Genomic DNA, 20,991 nt, shown 5'->3' on the forward strand with positions numbered 1-20,991 from the left:
CAAAGTTTGTACCCTTATACCCATTTGTGGACTATGTAGAGGCTCAGGCCCACCCTCCTGAGCAGGTTTTGTGGGGTCCTTGGATGTCTCACCACCCTTCTACTGGGGAGGCTTTGAGACCCCTTGCTTTTGACCACCCCCTGTGGAAGTCTTGGTCACCCTTGTATTGCCCAGTGGTCTGCCTTCTTTTCCAATCCTTAGGGAGAAATTGGACCTAGGTCTACTAGATGTTGATGAAACTTGTCATTGAAGCAGTTACTTAACAGATGTTCTTTCATAAATAAATTAAACAGCCCATCATAGTCATGCAGTCCACTGCCAGTTATCCAACAACCAGGTGTTTTGACTGAGTAGTCCACAAAATCAACCAAGGACTGGCTCGAGATTTTGTAAGCCCCCCTGAACCTAATCCTGTACTCCTCAGTTGAGAATCCAAAGCCCTCAATCAGGGTAGCCTTCATGAGGTCATAGGATTCTGTATCTTTACCAGAGAGTGTGAGGAGTCTATCCCCTACACGTACCCGTGAGGAGTCTATCCCCTACACATACCCGTAAAGAGTTCCCAAACAAGAGCTTCCCAGTGAGCTCTGTTTAACTTTCTGGTTGCCCAAGCCCTCTGAAAAGCTGTGAACCATTTGGTGATGTCATCACCTTCTTCATACTTTGAGACAATCCCTTTGGGGATTTCATTGGTCTGGGACAGACTGTTACTATCCCATGTTCAGAAGCATCTCTCTGCACAATGAACTGCTTAGAGTAGTCTGGAGCTTTCATAACTGCTGCTGAGCACATTGCCTCCTTCAGGGTGTCAAAGGAGTCCAGTTTACCTTTTTGGGCCTTTTTGTTTTAGAAGTCAGTTCTGTGAGGGGGTCACAATGGACCCATGCCCCTTCACAAACCTCCTCTAATAACCAGTCAAGCCAAGGAACGTCTTGACATGAGTCTGGGTTTTTGGAGCTTCCCAGTCCAGAACTGCCTGGATCTTCAGCTGTAAAGGTTGCACTTGGCCCCCACCTTCAAGTTGGCACAAGTATACAACAGTGCCCTGTCCTATCTGGCATTTTGATGCCTTGATAGTGAGGCTTGCTGAATGCAGAGCCTGCAAGACATTCTCCAGGTGGATCAGGTGATCCTGCCAGGAGGGGCTAAAGACAGAAATATCATCTAGATATGCTGCACTAAAGGATTCCAGCAAGGATTTGATTCACCAACCTTTGGAATGTGACAAGGACATTCTTTAAACCAAAGGGCAAAACAGTGAACTGATGATGCCCATCATGTGTAGATAATGCAATATTTTTCTTTGCTCCTGGTGCCATGCGAATTTGGCAGTACCCTGCTAAGTCAAAGGTACTGAGGAATTTTGATGCCCCTAACTTATCTATCAACTCATCTGCCCTTGGAATAGGGTAAGCATATGTCTTGGTGACAGAGGTGAGACCTCTGAAGTCCACACAGAACTTCATCGCTTTCATTCCATCCTTGGAATGAGGTTTGGGGACCAAGGCCACAGGGCTAGCCCAGGGACTGTCAGAGGATTCAATAACGCCTAACACCAGCATCTTGTTGACTTCAACTTTGATGCTCTCCTTCACTTGGTCAAAATGCTGATGTACAAGCTACTTACCTACGGTAACGTTATATCTGGTAGAGACATATTCTAGTTGCAGATTCCTTACCTTAGAATCTTCCCCTAGATGTCAGACTGGATCTGGAGATTTTTTCTTCTAGCAATACCCCTGCACATCGGTCGACTCCACGGGCGTCGCTATCGCTGTGATGACGTTGGGAGTAGTACACAGACGCTGCCTCAGCGCAATGACGTCAGTTTCTTTTAACGACTTTCCACGTTAAAGCCCAGAGCAGCGAAGAGCACGGAGATTGGTGTGCCAGAGCTAAGGTCCTGAATGGGGAATCCCTGTCCCTAGAAATCAGTTTGCAAGCGGGGAGGAAGGGTGGGCCGGTAAGGAAACTGCAACTAGAATATGTCTCTTCCTAATACATCATTACCGAAGGTAACTAACTTGTACATCTGATAGAGACGTCTAATTCCAAATTCTTCACATTAGAATAAATACCCAAGCAATGCCATCCTCAGAGGTGGGCTGCGAACCAAGATCATACTAGAAAGTCCTGCAGGACCAAACGACCAAAGTAGCTGTCCTGACAGATCTGACTGTCCAGGTAGTAATGGTTAGCAAAAGTGTGAAGGGATGCCCACGTAGCGGTCTGGCAGATATCCGGGACAGGAACTCCACGTGCTAACGCAGTGGAAGTAGCAGCAGCTCTGGTGGAATGAGTGCGCGAGCCCTCAGGGGGTTGCTTCTTGGCCAAAGCGTAGCACATCTTGATGCAAAGAAGTATCCATTGAGAGATGGTACGTTTCTGCATCGCCTTCCCTTTCTTCGCACCCACAGATCCAACAAAGAGTTGATCGTCCACCCGGAAATCTTTAATACAATTTAGATAGAACACCAACCCTCTTTTTTGGTTCCAGACGGTGGAGTCTCTCTTAATGAGAAGGATGTGGGGGTGCGTAAAAAGTAGGCAAGGTGAGGGACTGGCCTACATGAAAAGATGTAACAACCTTGGGAAGGAAGGAAGCCTTAGTGCGCAACACAACTGAACAGACATGTATTTGAAGAAAGATTCTGAAGCTCACTCACTCTGTGAGCAGAAGTGATGGCAACAAGAAAAACAGTCTTGAAAGTGAGGAGCTGTAAAGGGCAATTGTGCATCGGCTCGAAAGGAATAAACATTAAGAAAGTAAGTAAAAGACAGACGTCCCACTGAGGCAAGATAAATGGAGTGGGAGGAAATAAATGAGTGAGACCTTTAAGGACTTGATTGACAATATGAGACTTAAAACGTGAAGGCTGATCAGGGACCCTGAGAAAGGCCAAAATAGCCGATATATACCCTTTAAGGGTGCCCAAAGCAGAGCCCTGCTGGGCTAAAGAAAGAATGAACAAAAGAACCTCAGAAAGAGGAGCAAAGAGGGGATCAACAGATTTGTTGGTACACCATCCCACCGTTTTGGTGGAGGGATGCCTGGCTGTCAAGATAACGTGTCAGACTTCTCGTGGGAGGTCAAAAGTCGTCAATTGCCGCCGCTCAATCTCCACGAATGAAGGCGGGGATTGGACAGGTTCGGGTGGAGAATCATCCCCTGATGCTGCAACAAAAGATCCTCCCGAAGAGGTAGTCTGAGTGGAGGATCCGTGGCCATGCTCAATAGCTCAGGACATCATACTCTTTGTGCCCAGTCTGGAGCCACCAAGATAACTTTGGCCCGGTCATTTCTAATCTTCTTGAGAACTCTGGACACAAGTGGTATAGGCAGAAACGAGGCTGGAATTTCACTCTAGACGAAAAGCGTCTCCCAGTGATTGTCGCCTTGGAAACTCCAATGTGCAAAACAGCTGACATTGCGCGTTCTCTTCAGAGGCGAACAGATCTAACCCAGTCTCTCTCTACTGCTGAAAGATAACTTGCACCACCTCAGGATGGAGATGCCATTGGTAATCGGCTATGCATCGACGGCTGAGTTTGTTTGCTCTGGCGTTCAGAAGCCCGCCAGATGTTGAACCACCAGGGTAATGTCCTGATGTTCCAGTCATGTAGTGCTTCCTGACAAAGGGTCCAGGACCCTACTCCCCGCAGTTTATTGCAGTACAACATGGCGGTAGAATGGTTTGTGGACACTTGCACTACTTTCCCTTTGAGAGAGGGAAGAAATACTTTCAACGCAAGCCTGATCGCCTGGAGCTTCAGAAGACTGATATGGAGCCCAGACTCAAAGTTCCCTGCTGGAGACCAGAGGCCTACGATCTCCGCCTCTCCAATATGGTCGCACCATCCCAGAAGTGACACATCTGTCACTATGGATAGATCTGGATGGGAAGGAAGAGGGATCTGCCGTGGTCCCAATGCAGATTTGAAAGCCACTACTGCAGGTCTTTTGCAGTCCCCTCCAAGATCTGAACCATTTTGGAGGGATTTCCCTGATGCTGCGCCCACTGGGACTTCAAGCCCGAAACTGCACTGTGTCCAGAACAGCTCCAATGAAAGGGAGCGTCTGAGAGGGAGTCAGGTGTGACTTCGGCATGTTTAAAGTGAACCCCAGCGTGTGCAGGAGGTTCACCGTAGTCTGAAGGTGGGTGACGACTTTCTGGGGCGAGTCCGCCTTAAAGCCAGTAGTCAAGACCAGGGAAGACTAAAACCCTCAACCTGCATAGATGAACTGCAACCACCGCCATCACTTTCGTGAACACCCAAGAGATGCTGGTAATGCCGAAGGGGAGTATGGTAAAGTGCTCGTAACCTACCACAAATCGTAGGTAACGTCTGTGGGCAGGCAGAATGGGAATGTGAAAATAAGCGTCCTGCAAGTCCAACGCTACCATCCAGTCTCCTGGGTCCAAGGCAGGCAGGACCTGAGCCAGGGTGAGCATTTTAAATTTCTCCTTCTTGAGCAAGTCATTGAGGTCCTTAAAGTCTAGGATAGGATGTAAGTCATTGTCCTTTTTGGGCACCAGAAAGTAGCGAGAATAACCTGTAGGAAAGTGCCCTCTTTCTTGGCATGGTAATCCACTTTTTCTGCCTGTTGTCAGAGTGGCTGACTGTGTTTACTGGGATCCTGCTAACCAGGACCCCAGTGATTATGCTCCCTCCTCTAAATTTGGTTGTTACTAACCTTTTCTGCCCAAACTTGGCATACTGGGGCCTCATATAAGTCCCTAGTATATGGTACCCAGGGCATTGGGGTTCCAGGGGATCCCTATGGGCTGCAGCAGTTATTCTGCCACCAACAGGGAGCCCATGCAAAGGGTACTGCAGGCCTGCCACTGCAGTCTGTGTGAACTGGGTGCACACACATGGTTTCACTACAGGTCACTGTAAGTCTCCCCTATGGTAGGCCCTCTCAGCCCAGAGGGCCTACCATAGGGACCTGTGTGTGGGGGTGCCCGGAACTCCTCCAGAGCGTCCATAGGTTCTGCCATCTTGATTCTAAGGTTGGCAGGGAACTCTGGGATCATCTGAGTGGTCAGGCCAGGTAGGTCACATCAGAGCCCCCTCCTGATAGGTGCTTACCTGGTTAGGTGATCAATTCCCCTTTCAGGGCTATTTAGGGTCTCTGTTTTGGGTGGGTCCTCAGATTTGGCTTGGAAGATTCCAGTAGGACTCCTCTGCAACCTTTACTTCAACTTCTGGGCTCCGGAACCTCGACTGGACCCCCCAGGCACCTACAAGCTGCAGATCCACGAGGAAGACTCTTCTGCAACATAGTATCCAGAGTTCCTGACATCTTTGCAACAGTTTCTTCGCCGTGCATCCTCAAAAGACTGCAACTCTTCATTCTGCACAGGAAGAAGAAGGAATCTCCCTTGGAGTGAAGGAGTCACCTCCCTGCAACCGCAGGCACCTACAACAAGCGACGACTGTCTGTGTGGATCCCCTCTCCTGCTGAGCTTTGTGGATCCTGCATAATGGGTGGTGGTCCAGAGTAGTCCTCTTGGTCCTCTCTGCCTGCTGTCTAACTTTGGTGGTGGTATGCCTTTGCCTTCCACACACAGGACAGAACCCCGTGCACTGCATCTCTTGCAGCTGCCAAGGCTTGTCTGTGTCTCCTCCAAGTGATCTTCAGATGACATGCAGCTCCAGTCCCCAGCACTCTTTCCTGCAAATCTCAGCCTCCTGCCCCTCTCCTGCTGAGCTGCCTACCCTTCACTAAGAGGGGACACCTGGCCCTGGTATAAGGTTTAAGTGCCATAGGTACCCACTACACACCAGTCCAGCTTCCTCCACAACCATGACCTACTTCTGGTGCAGGGACCTTCTCTATGGCTCCCTTGGCCAAGAGAACCGCAAATTCCTGGTGGAGAAGTGCCAAATGATCCTCTGGAATATGGCTGACTGATGGAGGCATTGCTGGTGGGGCAGAATCGAAGGGGAGGGAGTAGCACATTCGAACGATCTGCAAAACCCACCTGTCCGTAGTGATGGATTCCCAGTGGGGCAGGTGATGGAGAATCCTGCCGCCAACTGGACCGGAGTGAGGGGACTGACTAGGTGGGTTTGGAGGCTGCAGCAGGGGTAGGGGTGGACTAGACAGACCTCTGGTTCCCTGTCCCACGTGGGATTCTGCGTCCCTGGCCACGCAGTGGCTGAACTGCATGGGTGGCATGGTGGCTGGGGAGGCAACAGGGAGCTCCTTCCGTGGCAACGAAAGAAGCGAAAGGCAGACTGCTGGGGGCAAAGGGCAGTTGAAAGGCCGAGGGACCGAGCCGTAGCCCTGAAGACCTTGAACCTCTCCAAATCCGAGTCCTCCTTATCTCCAAAGAGACGGGAGCCATTAAAGGGAATGTCCATAAGAGTCTTTTGGACATCCTCCGAAAATCCAGATGTACGCAACCAGGCGTGGCGCATCAAGGCCACCATCGTCACGACCGATCTACCTAGAGAGTCGGTTGTGTCCAGCCCACATCTGATCACGAACTTTGCCACATCTCTCTCATCGGTGACAGCTTAGGAGACTAAAGCACTGGCCTCCTCCGGTATCTGCGGCAGAAGGAATGGTTTCTTACCTGTAACTCCAGTTGTCTCGTAGAAATATTTCCATGATAGTCATAAGCGCTGAATAGTTCTGCCCGTCTGCGGGGACCACAGAGCACTGCTCTGAAATTTTATCTAGACAAAACTAAATCCTTTCGAAAGGCACAACAGCTGTTTATTAACTATGGGCAAGTTCGAACAGGCCTGGCCACCTCCAAGCAATCCGTGTCCAGATTGATTGTCTCATGTATTTTGCTCTGTTACCAGCTAGCCGATAAGTCACTTGTTGGCAGACCTAAGGCACATTCCAACAGGGGCAAGGCAGCCGCGGCTGCATTAATGAGAAACAATCTGTTAGCAGATATTTGTGAAGCGGCTACATGGAGGTCTGTCCACACCTTTACTAAGCACTACTGTCTTGATTCTGATGCTAGGACAGATGCTCGAGTAGGATAGGCTTCTCTTAGAAATCGCTTTGCATGAATTAATATTACTCTATTGCTCTGTCTACTCCACCGCTCTCAGGGAGGATGGGCTTGCTAATCTATTCAGAGTTTATGACTATACATGGAAATCCCCTACGAGAGAAGGAATAGTTTCTTAACTGTAAATCCAGTTCTCTCGTAGGGGTATTTCCATGATAGTCATAGGTGCTCTTCCCCCCTCCCCGGTGGAATAGACATAATAATATTAATAAGGATTGATCAATCAGACTCCTTCAACTCAGCTAGCAAAGCCTGCAAAAAGAACTGAGGCAACTGCCTCTTGCTAAGCATGAAGCGATACAGGAGGACCATCTGCTCTTGAAGGCACAGCTTAATTTTCATTGTGTATAACGGCAGCCTATGGGCTACACTGCCCTGCAGTCATTCCTTCGTCCTTATGTAACATTGCAAAAAGGTTTGTGAAAGATTTTTCTGCAAAATCTTTAAAATATCTATGCATATCTTTTTTGCAGTACCCTTTTTTTTTTTTTTTAAACCAAGTAGGATGAAGAATTGGCCTTTGTAGCCTCTCCTTTAGGCTGCATATTGACATTCTTAAGTGACTTTGCAGGCCTTCCTGAAGAAAGGTGAACATCTACACTTAAGAAGACAATTTCAGAACAGTGCCCCGGGGTCCCCGCAGGCAGGCGGAATTATTCAGCGCTTAGGACTATACGTGGAAATCCCCTACGAGAGAACATGCATGACCATATCCCACAGAAAGTGGGTATAGTGGCCCAAAAGGCATGCAGTGTTCACAGACCGCAGCGTGAGACTGGAGGAAGAAAACATCTTCCCAAATTGTTCCAGTCTTTTTGATTCCCTATCCGGGGGTGCGGAAGGGAATTCGCCTGAGGAAGAGGATGCCTGGATGACAAGGCTCTCAGGTGCGGGGTGTTAGGAAAGGGTAGAGCGGACCGATGGCGGCGTGCAATAGTCCTTTTGGTCTGGACCAAGTACCCAGTAGTACAATGGTGATGGCTCAGATGTGGTTGCCCCTGGCTGAAGCACTTCCGTCAGGAGATTTGACCTGACCTGAACAGTACGCAGCTCAAGGCCAAGGACCTCAGCCACCCTACTGACCACCATAGAATAAGTTGATCCCTCTGCCGTAGCATCTGGAGAAGTGTCCAGGCCACTGGCCTCGCCCCAACTCCTGTGCTCAGTACAAATTGGGGTCATCCTGGTATTCATAAGGGTCCAGGGACCCCTCCAATCCTTTCCCGAATTCAAACCCATAAGAAAAAGGGTCAGAATCCGACCTGGGTGAATAGGCCCCATCGAAGACAGCATCGGCCGACGTCGTTCCAACTCCGAGTCGACGGGAATGAGGAGTGGGTCGACGTCGATTGTGGGCACCACCGACGTCGGAAGCGTCAACGATTGAACAGGTAGGTCTCAATGGTACGACCGGCATCAGACATCAATGTCGTCCTAGCTTCAAAAGCAATCTCACTCTTTCTTTCACTCCTATGCATAAAATAATCTAAAATGGTGGTCATGTATTGGGGTATTGTGGGATTACAGTCGACGTTATAGTGGACCACCAGAACTCCACCTACAGTCAACACTCAGTTAAAACTTTAAATACAGTTCTGGGCCCAGCCACTCAACAGTGAAATAACGCACAGAATTCAAATTTAGAATAGGTTCATGCTGCAATAGTACAGACATAAAAAATACAACTAAAACATCATAAGAGTGGCAACAGATTTTTACGTTTTCTCTTTGGGAAAAATAGTTAACAGCTTATACAAAACAAAAAAACCTGCCATTGCATATGGTTGACAGAACACCAGAATGATACAAAATTCCTTCAAATGAATAACATATGGTGTATGAGGAGTAATATTTCATCAACCAAAAAAGCATGATCCACTTACTATTTTTTCCTTCTCTAGCTTTTGCAGTATACTCTCCAAATTACTTCCAGTCCTCGACTTTTCCACAACTTCATAAAGGCTACAATACATTCCACCCTTCACAACTGTAAACAAGGAAGAAAGAAATATGCAATTATCTATGGTTAAAGTTTTTACAAATTTACATGCAGTTTGAGTAGGATGCACCAGAAACACTGCACATTGTTTTCCAGCTTTGTCTTTAGGTATTAGATAACCAACCTCAGAACTAGTGACTGGAATCTATCACATTGCTTCCTATTATGCTCCCAACATGTTGGCCAACTATATGTTATGTCTGTTTTTCACATTAGTGCTACAAATCACAAAAAATTAAGTCACTTGTTCCTTAGATGGGAGACTGCTGCTGAGGGTCAAAGCAGCAATTTCCAGGGTTTGCTACCAGAAGGGTCTATAGTTTTCATCACCTTGTCACAATCGTTTCTTTGCCATAGTCTGCCCTCTGAAAGCAAGTGAAAGTTCGTCTTCCCTCATATTATGTCCAAGAAAATGTCTTTCAAGCAAGCTTCACATGTTAAGAGTTACAGGCAGGTCCCCCTATATAACTTGGGAAGAACAACAACACGAGGAAGTGACTACTGTTTAACAGTAACCATCTGCTTAGAAAAGATTATAGCACAAGCTTAGATCCAAAAAGACAGATATCCTAATGCAAACAATCACCACAATAATGGCAACATTTTCCTCTATTTCCCTGCAGTCTCATTCTTCCCTACATCAGATGTGAGACCGCTCTCAGCAAACTATGCTCTGCCTGACGTTTGCTATTATCCCACAGGACCGTACCATATGAATGAATCACCACATCCTGGGAAGGGGTTAGGCTCACTGTATAGGTCCTTCCCAGTTTCAATAGATTAATATTAACTCAAATTAATAAAACACAGCTTTACTACAGACGTATTTCCCTCTGTAGAAAGCCACCTGAGCTCTCCTATACTTTGTTGCCTCTCGGCCGAGAGACTGAGCTTTGGCCCAAAAGGTTATAAAATAAAGGAGCCGGCGACCCTCGTGGTCTTTCCGGCATACCGTTGAGAAGTGCACAGTGTCTTCTTTTGTAGCCGGTCCTGCCCAACGCCGCACAGGGCTGGGCCACGCCGTGAGGCCCACTGCCCATCACCACATTGGTGACGAGGATGGAGCGTGACCCTTGCCTCCCAGCGCACCCTTCATACCTGGGACTGCACCAGTGCACGGCAGCCCGTACACGCTCCAGCGAGCCCAAAGGCGCGGCTGCTTCACCCAACCACTTCCTCGACGGAGGGTGGACTTCGCACCTCAGCACGCACGCCGGGTTGGTGCCTCGTGGGCCCTGCCACATTAGAGAAGGCCCTGGCCCTGCCCCGTGGGACAACTGAGGTAGAAGAGGTGGCTGAGGGCTACATCGTTGCCAAAAGCATTGTCGTGTTTCACACACGCGACAGAGGAAGGTTAGTGGCTGCCCGGCTCCCCCAGGGGTGTGGAATTTATTAAAATATCTACTTGTCCAGGGGACAGGTTGATTCTCAAATCTACTTGTCCTGTAAAAAGATCTACTTGTCCCTTTGGTGCCATGTAGTGTGGCGACAAATTATGGCAGCAATTAATAGCCTCTCTGATTATGCCAGGGCTACTACCATAGTAGGGCTTGAATACTTGGAGTTTCAATCCCTACTATAGCAATTTCCTTATTTTGCCACCTTTCTGCAGATCTGCATACTGGGGCTGGAGGAAGCAGTAAGCAATAGTTCCAGGGCTGGAATGCCTTTGAGTCTGCAAACCTACTAACCTGCATGTTTTAAAGATTTTTACCAGCTTCTCTCTAATATTTTCCCATAATAAGAAAGGTTGGACATTTACTCCTGACAATGGCAGAATTATAACTTCTTCCAGGGTTGGGAAGAAAGTGGCTGGAGGGAAAATGAACTTGCAAATGCTCAATAGATTTTCACATGAGCAAATCTACACATCGTATTTACCCATGCTAAAATACAGTTCACAAATATTTTATAGGGGTACGACATATACCATGGGTGCACTTTTGTGACTTTCTTTAAGAATTTGGGGCCACATGTAGGTAGGCTCAGATTTGTGACCTGCAAATTGCGAGTCGCAAATCGGAATGTAGGATGGTGTCCTTGACACCATCTGTGATTCGCAAGGGCTTCGCAAATGCCCACCTCATGAATAATCATGAGGTGGGTTGCAATTTGCGACCCCCTCGTGAATGGTGGCCTGCTGGAGACAGCAGACCACCATGTCTGTGACTGCTTTTCAATAAAGCATTTTTTTTTGTTTTTTTTTTGTAATGCAGCCCGTTTTCCTTAAAGGAAAACGAGATGCATAACAAAAACGAAAAATGAAACATTTTCATTTCATTTTTTCAGAGCAGGCAGTGGTCCACAGGACCACTGCCTGCTCTGAAAAAATGTTTACAGTGACATTCACAATGGGGAAGGGGTCCCATGGGGATCCCTTCCCTTTTGCGAAAGTGTTAGCAACCATTTGAAATGGGTGCAAACTGCGATTGGTTTGCGCCCGCGTTCGCGGTCACAAAACAATCCTACATTGCACTGCGAGTTGCAATTAGGAAGGGAACACCCCTTACTAATTGCGAGTCGCAAACCCGTTTTGTGATTCGGTAACCAGGTTACTGAATCGCAAAACTGGGTTTGTGCATCGCAATGTGCTTTTTGCACATCGCAAACAGCGAAAGTCGCTGTTTGCGACATGCAAAAATCTACCTACATGTGGGTCTTGGTCCCTAATTAGGTCTGGTGTTAACAAAGACATTTTGTTTTTATTAAACTTCTATTTCTCTCTCTTTCGGCTGGCTTTACTGTGAGTGATCGCATTCTGTTCTTCCACAAGGAGCATATTGCCACACAAAGTAGTTTTGTTCAGTGTCAGGAACTACAGTGGCAATCAGTGACGTAACGAAATTGGAGGGTGCCCCTTTGCAAAGAACATGGAGGAGCCCCCTCTCCAGACTCACTCAGGGCAGGTGCTGTGCTGAAGGGGCCCTCTGGAGGGCGGCTCTGGGCCTTTGTTATGCCGCTGGTGGCAACGTGTGCTTTAAGAGTTCAAAAACATTTTGGGGGGATTTTGTCAATGTTTGTTACAATGTTGAGGGCCTGGAAGCTCCCACAACAATAAAGTGTTATAAAAGCCATGTCAAAACAAGACACGCATTGATGAAACTAAAAGACTTATAAAAATATGTCAGATCAGTTGGCTTTGTCAGTGTTTGTTTATTTTCATGCTTCCCATAATCGTGTTGAAAATGGTTACACTGATTTTCCATTAGAAATATTTTTGGGAAATACTAGCATGCATCAACACATTTTACTAAATGACACTTCATTTGCATATAATCAGAGAGCATTCTGGGAGAATTATACTTAGCCTCTTAGCCTAAACTTTTCAAACATGTGTGTACACGTTTTTTTTTTTTTGTACTGGAACCAACGTCAGTAGTGAAGTGTGACCTTAAAACATTTATTTACAGCACTCACCCTAATAATGAAGGCTTTCAAATAATGAACCATAAATACAAGTTCGAACAGCATTATCTTTTGGAAACACATTACCTCAACTGCAGAGAATTCCACTCTCTGTAAACAGGCAGCCAAAGGGTTTGTGCTGCAGGGGGTTGGGCCCACTTGGCCCAAGGACAAAGTAAACATAAAAACTTGTTGCCCTTGACCCCAAACAACATGTCCCGGGCGTCGGGCGATAGGAATTCCACATCCCTGTCCCCCTCCCGGCAAGGACCCAAAGGCTGCCTCCTATGGTGCTGGTTGCTGTGAAAGGATGCCACTGCCCCACACATCAGCCCTTGACAGCAAAACTGAGCCTATGTATGCTACACAGCGCATCTCCAAAAGTCTTGCAGCAGAGGTACAAAACAAAAAATATGGAAAATGTCACTTACCCAGTGTACATCTGTTCGTGGCATTAGTCGCTGCAGATTCACATGCTGTGCACATCCCGCCATCTGGTGTTGGGCTCGGAGTGTTACAAGTTGTTTTTCTTCGAAGAAGTCTTTTCCAGTCACGGGACCGAGGGACTCTTCCCATTTCGACTCCATTGCGCATGGGCGTCGACTCCATCTTAGATTGTTTTCCCCACAGAGGGTGAGGTAGGAGTTGTGTATGCTAGTAATAGTGCCCATGCAATGGAGTGAATACGTATGTATATAATTAATTTTAAAGTAATATATTTACAAATGTACAAATGTTCAAGATCTACTTCTAAACGGCTACAGGCTCCCGGGGAGGCGGGTGGGCGCATGTGACTCTGCAGCGACTAATGCCATGAACAGATGTACACTGGGTAAGTGACATTTTCCGTTCGATGGCATGTGTAGCTGCAGATACACATGCTGTGCATAGACTAGTAAGCAGTTATCTCCCCAAAAGCGGTGGTTCAGCCTGTAGGAGTTGAAGTAGTTTGAAATAATGTTCTTAGTACAGCTTGACCTACTGTTGCCTGTTGTGCAGTTAACACATCTACACAGTAGTGCTTAGTAAATGTATGAGGCGTAGACCATGTTGCTGCCTTACATATTTCGTTCATTGGAATATTTCCTAGAAAGGCCATGGTAGCACCTTTCTTTCTGGTTGAGTGTGCCTTTGGTGTAATAGGTAGCTCTCTTTTAGCTTTAAGATAGCAGGTTTGAATGCACTTAACTATCCATCTAGCAATGCCTTGTTTTGAAATAGGATTTCCTGTATGAGGTTTTTGAAAGGCAATAAATAGTTGTTTTGTTTTTCGAATTAGTTTTGTTCTGTCAATGTAGTACATTAGTGCTCTTTTGATGTCTAATGTATGTAGTGCTCTTTCAGCTACAGAATCTGGCTGTGGGAAGAACACTGGTAATTCTACCGTTTGATTCAAGTGGAACGGTGAGATTACTTTTGGTAAAGATTTAGGATTTGTCCGTAGAACTACTTTATTTTTGTGTATTTGAATAAATGGTTCTTGTATGGTAAATACTTGAATTTCACTCACTCTTCTTAGAGATGTGATGGCAATTAAAAATGCAACCTTCCACGTTAAGTATTGCATTTCACAAGAGTGCATGGGCTCAAAAGGTGGACCCATGAGTCGTGTTAAGACAATGTTGAGGTTCCATGAAGGAACTGGTGGTGTTCTTGGTGGTATAATTCTCTTTAGGCCTTCCATGAACGCTTTTATGACTGGTATCCTAAATAATGAAGTTGAATGCGTAATTTGCAGGTAAGCTGAAATTGCGGTAAGATGTATCTTTATGGAAGAGAAGGCTAGCTTTGACTTTTGTAAATGTAGTAAATATCCTACTATATCTTTTGGAGATGCGTGTAAGGGCTGAATTTGCTTATTATGGCAGTAATAAACAAATCTTTTCCACTTATTTGCATAGCAGTGTCTAGTGGTAGGTTTCCTAGCTTGTTTTATGACCTCCATACATTCTTGTGTGAGGTGTAGGTGCCCGAATTCTAGGATTTCAGGAGCCAAATTGCTAGATTCAACGATGCTGGATTTGGATGTCTGATCTGTTGTTTGTGTTGTGTTAACAGATCTGGTCTGTTTGGTAGTTTGTCATGAGGTACTACTGAAAGGTCTAGTAGTGTTGTGTACCAAGGTTGCCTTGCCCATGTTGGTGCTATTAGTACGAGTTTGAGTTTGTTTTGACTCAACTTGTTTACTAGATATGGAAGGAGCGGGAGAGGGGGAAAAGCGTACGCAAATATCCCTGACCAGTTCATCCATAGCGCATTGCCCTGAGACTGATGTTGTGGGTATCTGGATGCGAGGTTTTGGCATTTTGAGTTGTTTTTTGTTGCAAATAGATCTATTTGTGGTGTACCCCAAATTTTGAAGTAAGTGTTTATTATTTGGGGGTGAATCTCCCATTCGTGGATTTGTTGGTGATCCCGAGAAAGATTGTCTGCTAGTTGATTCTGAATCCCTGGAATAAATTGTGCTATTAGGCAAATGTGGTTGTGAATCGCCCAATGCCATATTTTTTGTGTGAGGAGGCACAACTGTGTCGAGTGTGTCCCTCCCTGTTTGTTTAGGTAATACATTGTTGTCATGTTGTCTGTTTTGACAAGAATGTATTTGTGGGTTATTATGGGTTGAAATGCTTTTAGCGCTAGAAATACTGCTAACAGTTCTAAGTGGTTTATGTGAAACCGTCTTTGCTGTATGTTCCATTGTCCTTGGATGCTGTGTTGATTGAGGTGTGCCCCCCACCCTGTCATGGAAGCATCTGTCGTTATCACGTATTGTGGCACTGGGTCTTGAAAAGGCCGCCCTTGGTTTAAATTTATACTGTTCCACCATTGAAGCGAGATGTACGTTTGGCAGTCTATCAACATCAGATCTAGAAGTTGACCCTGTGCTTGTGACCATTGTGATGCTAGGCACTGTTGTAAGGGCCGCATGTGCAGCCTTGCATTTGGGACAATGGCTATGCATGAAGACATCATGCCTAGCAGTTTCATTACCATTTTGACCTGTATCTTTTGTTTTGGATACATGGCTTGTATTACATTGTGAAATGTTTGGACTCTTTGTGGACTTGGAGTGGCAATCCCTTTTGCTGTGTTGATTGTTGCCCCTAGGTATTGCTGTGTTTGACACGGCAGAAGGTGTGACTTTGGGTAGTTGATCGAGAAACCTAGTTTGTGTAGGGTTTCTCTGACATATTTTGTATGTTGTGAACACTGTATTTGCGTGTTGGTTTTGATTAACCAATCGTCTAGGTACGGGAACACATGTATTTGCTGCCTTCTGATATGTGCAGCTACTACTGCCAGGCATTTTGTAAAAACTCTTGGCGCAGTTGTTATTCCGAATGGCAACACTTTGAATTGGTAATGTATCCCTTGGAATACAAACCTTAGGTACTTTCTGTGTGAAGGATGTATTGGTATATGGAAATATGCATCCTTTAGATCCAGTGTTGTCATGTAGTCTTGTTGTTTGAGCAGTGGGATTACGTCTTGTAATGTAACCATGTGAAAGTGGTCTGATTTGATGTATGTATTTAATGTTCTGAGATCTAGTATAGGTCTTAGACTCTTGTCTTTTTTGGGTATTAGAAAGTACAGTGAGTAAACTCCTGTGTTTAATTGTTGTTTTGGTACTAATTCTATTGCTTCTTTTTGTAGCAATGCTTGAACTTATAATCCTAGAAGATCTAGATGTTGTTTTGACATACTGTGTGTTTTCGTTGGGACTCTTGGACGGAATTTGAGAAATTCTATGCAATAACCACGCTGGATAATTGCTAGTACCCAAGTATCTGTTGTTATCTCCTCCCAATGTTTGTAAAATTGGCTTAGTCTCCCCCCCACAGGTGTTATGTGATGGGGATGTGTGACTTGTAAGTCACTGCTTATTTTGAGGAGTTTTGGGGCTTTGGAACTTTCCTCTATTTTTCTGGAATTGTCCCCCTCTATATTGCCCCCGAAAACCTCCCCGCTGATATTGGCTTTGGTAAGTGGGCCTTGTTTGTGATGTTGTGGTTTCTGTAGGTTGCCCTCGAAACCCTCCCCTAAAAGGTGTTTTGCGAAATGTGCCTCTGCTCTGCGGGGAGTAGAGTGCGCCCATGGCTTTTGCTGTATCAGTGTCTTTCTTGAGTTTATCAATAGCAGTGTCGACTTCCAGCCCAAACAACTGCTGTTCATTAAATGGCATATTTAGCAAGGCTTGTTGAATTTCCGGCTTGAACCCTGACGTACGCAGCCATGCGTGCCTTCTTATTGTTATTGCAGTATTTACTGTCCTTGCAGCCGTATCTGCTGCATCCATTGAAGACCGTATCTGATTATTAGAGATACTTTGTCCTTCTTCCACCACTTGTTGTGCTCTTTTCTGGAACTCTTTGGGTAAGTGTTCTATGAAATGTTGCATCTCATCCCAGTGAGCTCTATCGTATCTTGCCAAAAGTGCTTGTGAATTGGCAATGCGCCATTGGTTTGCTGCTTGTGCTGCAACCCTTTTGCCCGCAGCATCAAATTTGCGACTCTCCTTGTCTGGAGGTGGTGTGTCCCCCGAGGTATGAGAGTTCGCTCTCTTACGAGCTGCCCCGATAATTACTGAGCGTAAGTGTAAAGAAATGGCTCCCTGTTGCAGTTACCCCCCACTTTTTGCCTGATACTGATGCTGACTTGACTGAGAAGTGTGCTGGGACCCTGCTAACCAGGCCCCAGCACCAGTGTTCTTTCACCTAAAATGAACCATTGTTTCCACAATTGGCACAACCCTGGCACCTAGGTAAGTCCCTTGTAACTGGTACCCCTGGTACCAAGGGCCCTGATGCCAGGGAAGGTCTCCAAGGGCTGCAGCATGTCTTATGCCACCCTAGGGACCCCTCACTCAGCACAGACACACTGCTTGCCAGCTTGTGTGTGCTGATGGGGAGAAAATGACTAAGTCGACATGGCACTCCCCTCAGGGTGCCATGCCAACCTCCCACTGCCTGTGGCATAGGTAAGTCACCCCTCTAGTAGGCCTTACAGCCCTAAGGCAGGGTGCACTATACCACAGGTGAGGGCATATGTGCATGAGCACTATGCCCCTACAGTGTCTAAGCAAAACCTTAGACATTGTAAGTGCAGGGTAGCCATAAGAGTATATGGGCTGGGAGTCTGTCAAAAACGAACTCCACAGCTCCATAATGGCTACACTGAATACTGGGAAGTTTAGTATCAAACTTCTCAGAATAATAAACCCACACTGATGCCAGTGTTGGATTTATTAAAAAATGCACACAGAGGGCATCTTAGAGATACCCCCTGTATTTTACCCAATTGTTCAGTGCAGGACTGACTGGTCTGTGCCAGCCTGCTGCTGAGAGACGAGTGTCTGACCTCATGCGGTGAGAGCCTTTGTGCTCTCTGAGGACAGAAACAAAGCCTGCTGTGGGTGGAGGTGCTTCACACCTCCCCCCTGCAGGAACTGTAACACCTAGCAGTGAGCTTCAAAGGCTCAAGCTTCGTGTTACAATGCCCCAGGGCACTCCAGCTAGTGGAGATGCCCGCCCCCTGGACCCAGCCCCCACTTTTGGCGGCAAGTCCAGGAGAGATAATGAGAAAAACAAGGAAGAGTCACTGGCCAGTCAGGACAGCCCCTAAGGTGTCCTGAGCTGAGGTGACTCTGACTTTTAGAAATCCTCCATCTTGTAGAAGGAGGATTCCCCCAATAGGGATAGGAATGTGACCCCCTCCCCTTGGGAGGAGGCACAAAGAGGGTGTATCCACCCTCAGGGCTAGTAGCCATTGGCTACTAACCCCCCAGACCTAAACACGCCCTTAAATTTAGTATTTAAGGGCTTCCCTGAACCTAAGATTTTAGATTCCTGCAACAACAACAAGAAGGACTGCCCAGCTGAAAACCCCTGCAGAGGAAGACCAGAAGACAACAACTGCCTTGGCTCCAGAAACTCACCGGCCTGTCTCCTGCCTTCCAAAGAACTCTGCTCCAGCGACTCCTTCCAAAGGGACCAGCGACCTCTGAATCCTCTGAGGACTGCCCTGCTTCGACGACGACAAGAAACTCCCGAGGACAGCGGACCTGCTCCAAAAAGACTGCAACTTTGTCTCAAGAAGCAGCTTTAAAGAACCCTGCAACTCCCCGCAAGAAGCGTGAGACTTGCAACACTGCACCCGGCGACCCCGACTCGGCTGGTGGAGAACCAACACCTCAGGGAGGACCCCCGGACTACTCTACGACTGTGAGTACCAAAACCTGTCCCCCCTGAGCCCCCACAGCGCCGCCTGCAGAGGGAATCCCGAGGCTTCCCCTGACCGCGACTCTCTGAAACCTAAGTCCCGACGCCTGGAAAAGACCCTGCACCCGCAGCCCCCAGGACCTGAAGGACCGGACTTTCACTGCAGAAGTGACCCCCAGGAGTCCCTCTCCCTTGCCCAAGTGGAGGTTTCCCCGAGGAAGCCCCCCCTTGCCTGCCTGCAGCGCTGAAGAGATCCCTTGATCTCTCATAGACTAACATTGAAAACCCGACGCTTGTTTCTACACTGCACCCGGCCGCCCCCGCGCTGCTGAGGGTGAAATTTCTGTGTGGGCTTGTGTCCCCCCCGGTGCCCTACAAAACCCCCCTGGTCTGCCCTCCGAAGACGCGGGTACTTACCTGCAAGCAGACCGGAACCGGGGCACCTCCTTCTCTCCATTCTAGCCTATGCGTTTTGGGCACCACTTTGAACTCTGCACCTGACCGGCCCTGAGCTGCTGGTGTGGTGACTTTGGGGTTGCTCTGAACCCCCAACGGTGGGCTACCTTGGACCAAGAACTGAACCCTGTAAGTATCTTACTTACCTGGTAAAACTAACAAAAACTTACCTCCCCCAGGAACTGTGAAAATTGCACTAAGTGTCCACTTTTAAAGTAGCTATTTGTGAATAACTTGAAAAGTATACATGCAATTGAAATGATTCAAAGTTCCTAATGTACTTACCTGCAATACCTTTCAAACAAGATATTACATGTTAAATTTGAACCTGTGGTTCTTAAAATAAACTAAGAAAAGATATTTTTCTATAACAAAACCTATTGGCTGGATTTGTCTCTGAGTGTGTGCACCTCATTTTTTGTCTATGTGTATGTACAACAGATGCTTAACACTACTCCTTGGATAAGCCTACTGCTCGACCACACTACCACAAAATAGAGCATTAGTATTATCTATTTTTACCACTATTTTACCTCTAAGGGGAACCCTTGGACTCTGTGCATGCTATTCCTTACTTTGAAATAGCACATACAGAGCCAACTTCCTACATTGGTGTATCAGCGGTGGGGTACAAGACTTTGCATTTGCTGGACTACTCAGCCAATACCTGATCACACGACAAATTCCAAAATTGTCATTAGAAATTGATTTTTGCAATTTGAAATTTTTCTAAATTCTTTAAAGTCCTGCTAGGGCCTTGTGTTAGTCCCTGTTAGCATTGCTTTTAGAGTTTAAAAGTTTGGTAAAAGTTTGAATTAGATTCTAGAACCAGTTTTAGTTTCTTAAAAAGTATTCCAACTTTTAGAAGCATAATGTCTAGTACAGATGTGAATGTGGTGGAACTCGACACCACACCTTACCTCCATCTTAAGATGAGGGAGCTAAGGTCACTCTGTAAAATAAAGAAAATAACAATGGGCCCCAGACCTTCCAAACTACAGCTCCAGGAGCTGTTGGCAGAGTTTGCAAAGGCCAACCCCTCTGAGGATGGCAACACAGAGGATGAAGATAGTGACTTGGAGGAAAATTCCCCCCTACCAGTCCTATTTAGGGAGAACAGGGTCTCTCAAACCCTGACTCCAAAAATAGTAGTCAGAAATGCTGGCTCCCTCACAGGAGGGTCCAGCCTCTCTGAAATCACTGAAGGTAACTCCAGTGAAGAGGACATCCAGTTAGCCAGGATGGCCAAAAGATTGGCTTTGGAAAAACAGATCCGAGCCATAGAAAGGGAAAGACAAGAGATGGGCCTAGGACCCATCAATGGTGGCAGCAACATAAATAGGGTCAGAGATTCTCTTGACATGTTGAAAATCCCTAAAGGGATTGTAACAAAATATGAAGATGGTGATGACATCACCAAATGGTTCACAGCTTTTGAGAGGGCTTGTGTAACCAGAAAAGTGAACAAATCTCACTGGGGTGCTCTCCTTTGGGAAATGTTCACAGGAAAGTGTAGGGATAGACTCCTCACACTCTCTAAAAAAGATGCAGAATCTTATGACCTCATGAAGGGTACCTTGATTGAGGGCTTTGGATTCTCCACTGAGGAGTATAGAATTAAATTCAGGGGGGCTCAAAAATCCTCGAGCCAGACCTGGGTTGATTATGTTGACTACTCAGTGAAAACACTGGATGGTTGGGTAACTGGAAATGAAGTGTATGACTATGTTGGGCTTTATAATTTGTTTATGAAAGAACACATTTTAAGTAACTGCTTCAATGAAAAGTTGCATCAGTATCTGGTAGACCTAGGTCCAATTTCTCCCCAAGAATTGGGAAAGAAGGCAGACCACTGGGTCAAGACTAGGGT

General features: G+C 46.5%; 1 protein-coding gene across 2 annotated transcripts in view; it reads right to left on the minus strand.

Annotated features, from left to right (window-relative positions):
* Window positions 1-20,991, minus strand: part of TASOR (transcription activation suppressor) — a 773,668-nt gene that overhangs the window by 504,937 nt on the left and 247,740 nt on the right. For both annotated transcript variants that reach the window (XM_069206460.1, XM_069206459.1), the window contains exon 11: window positions 8,924-9,027. In XM_069206460.1, the coding sequence (XP_069062561.1) occupies window positions 8,924-9,027 (104 nt within the window). The remainder of the gene's footprint in view (window positions 1-8,923; window positions 9,028-20,991) is intronic.

Source organism: Pleurodeles waltl, chromosome 9 (genome assembly GCF_031143425.1).
Source record: "Pleurodeles waltl isolate 20211129_DDA chromosome 9, aPleWal1.hap1.20221129, whole genome shotgun sequence".
Taxonomy (NCBI): Eukaryota; Metazoa; Chordata; class Amphibia; order Caudata; family Salamandridae; genus Pleurodeles; species Pleurodeles waltl.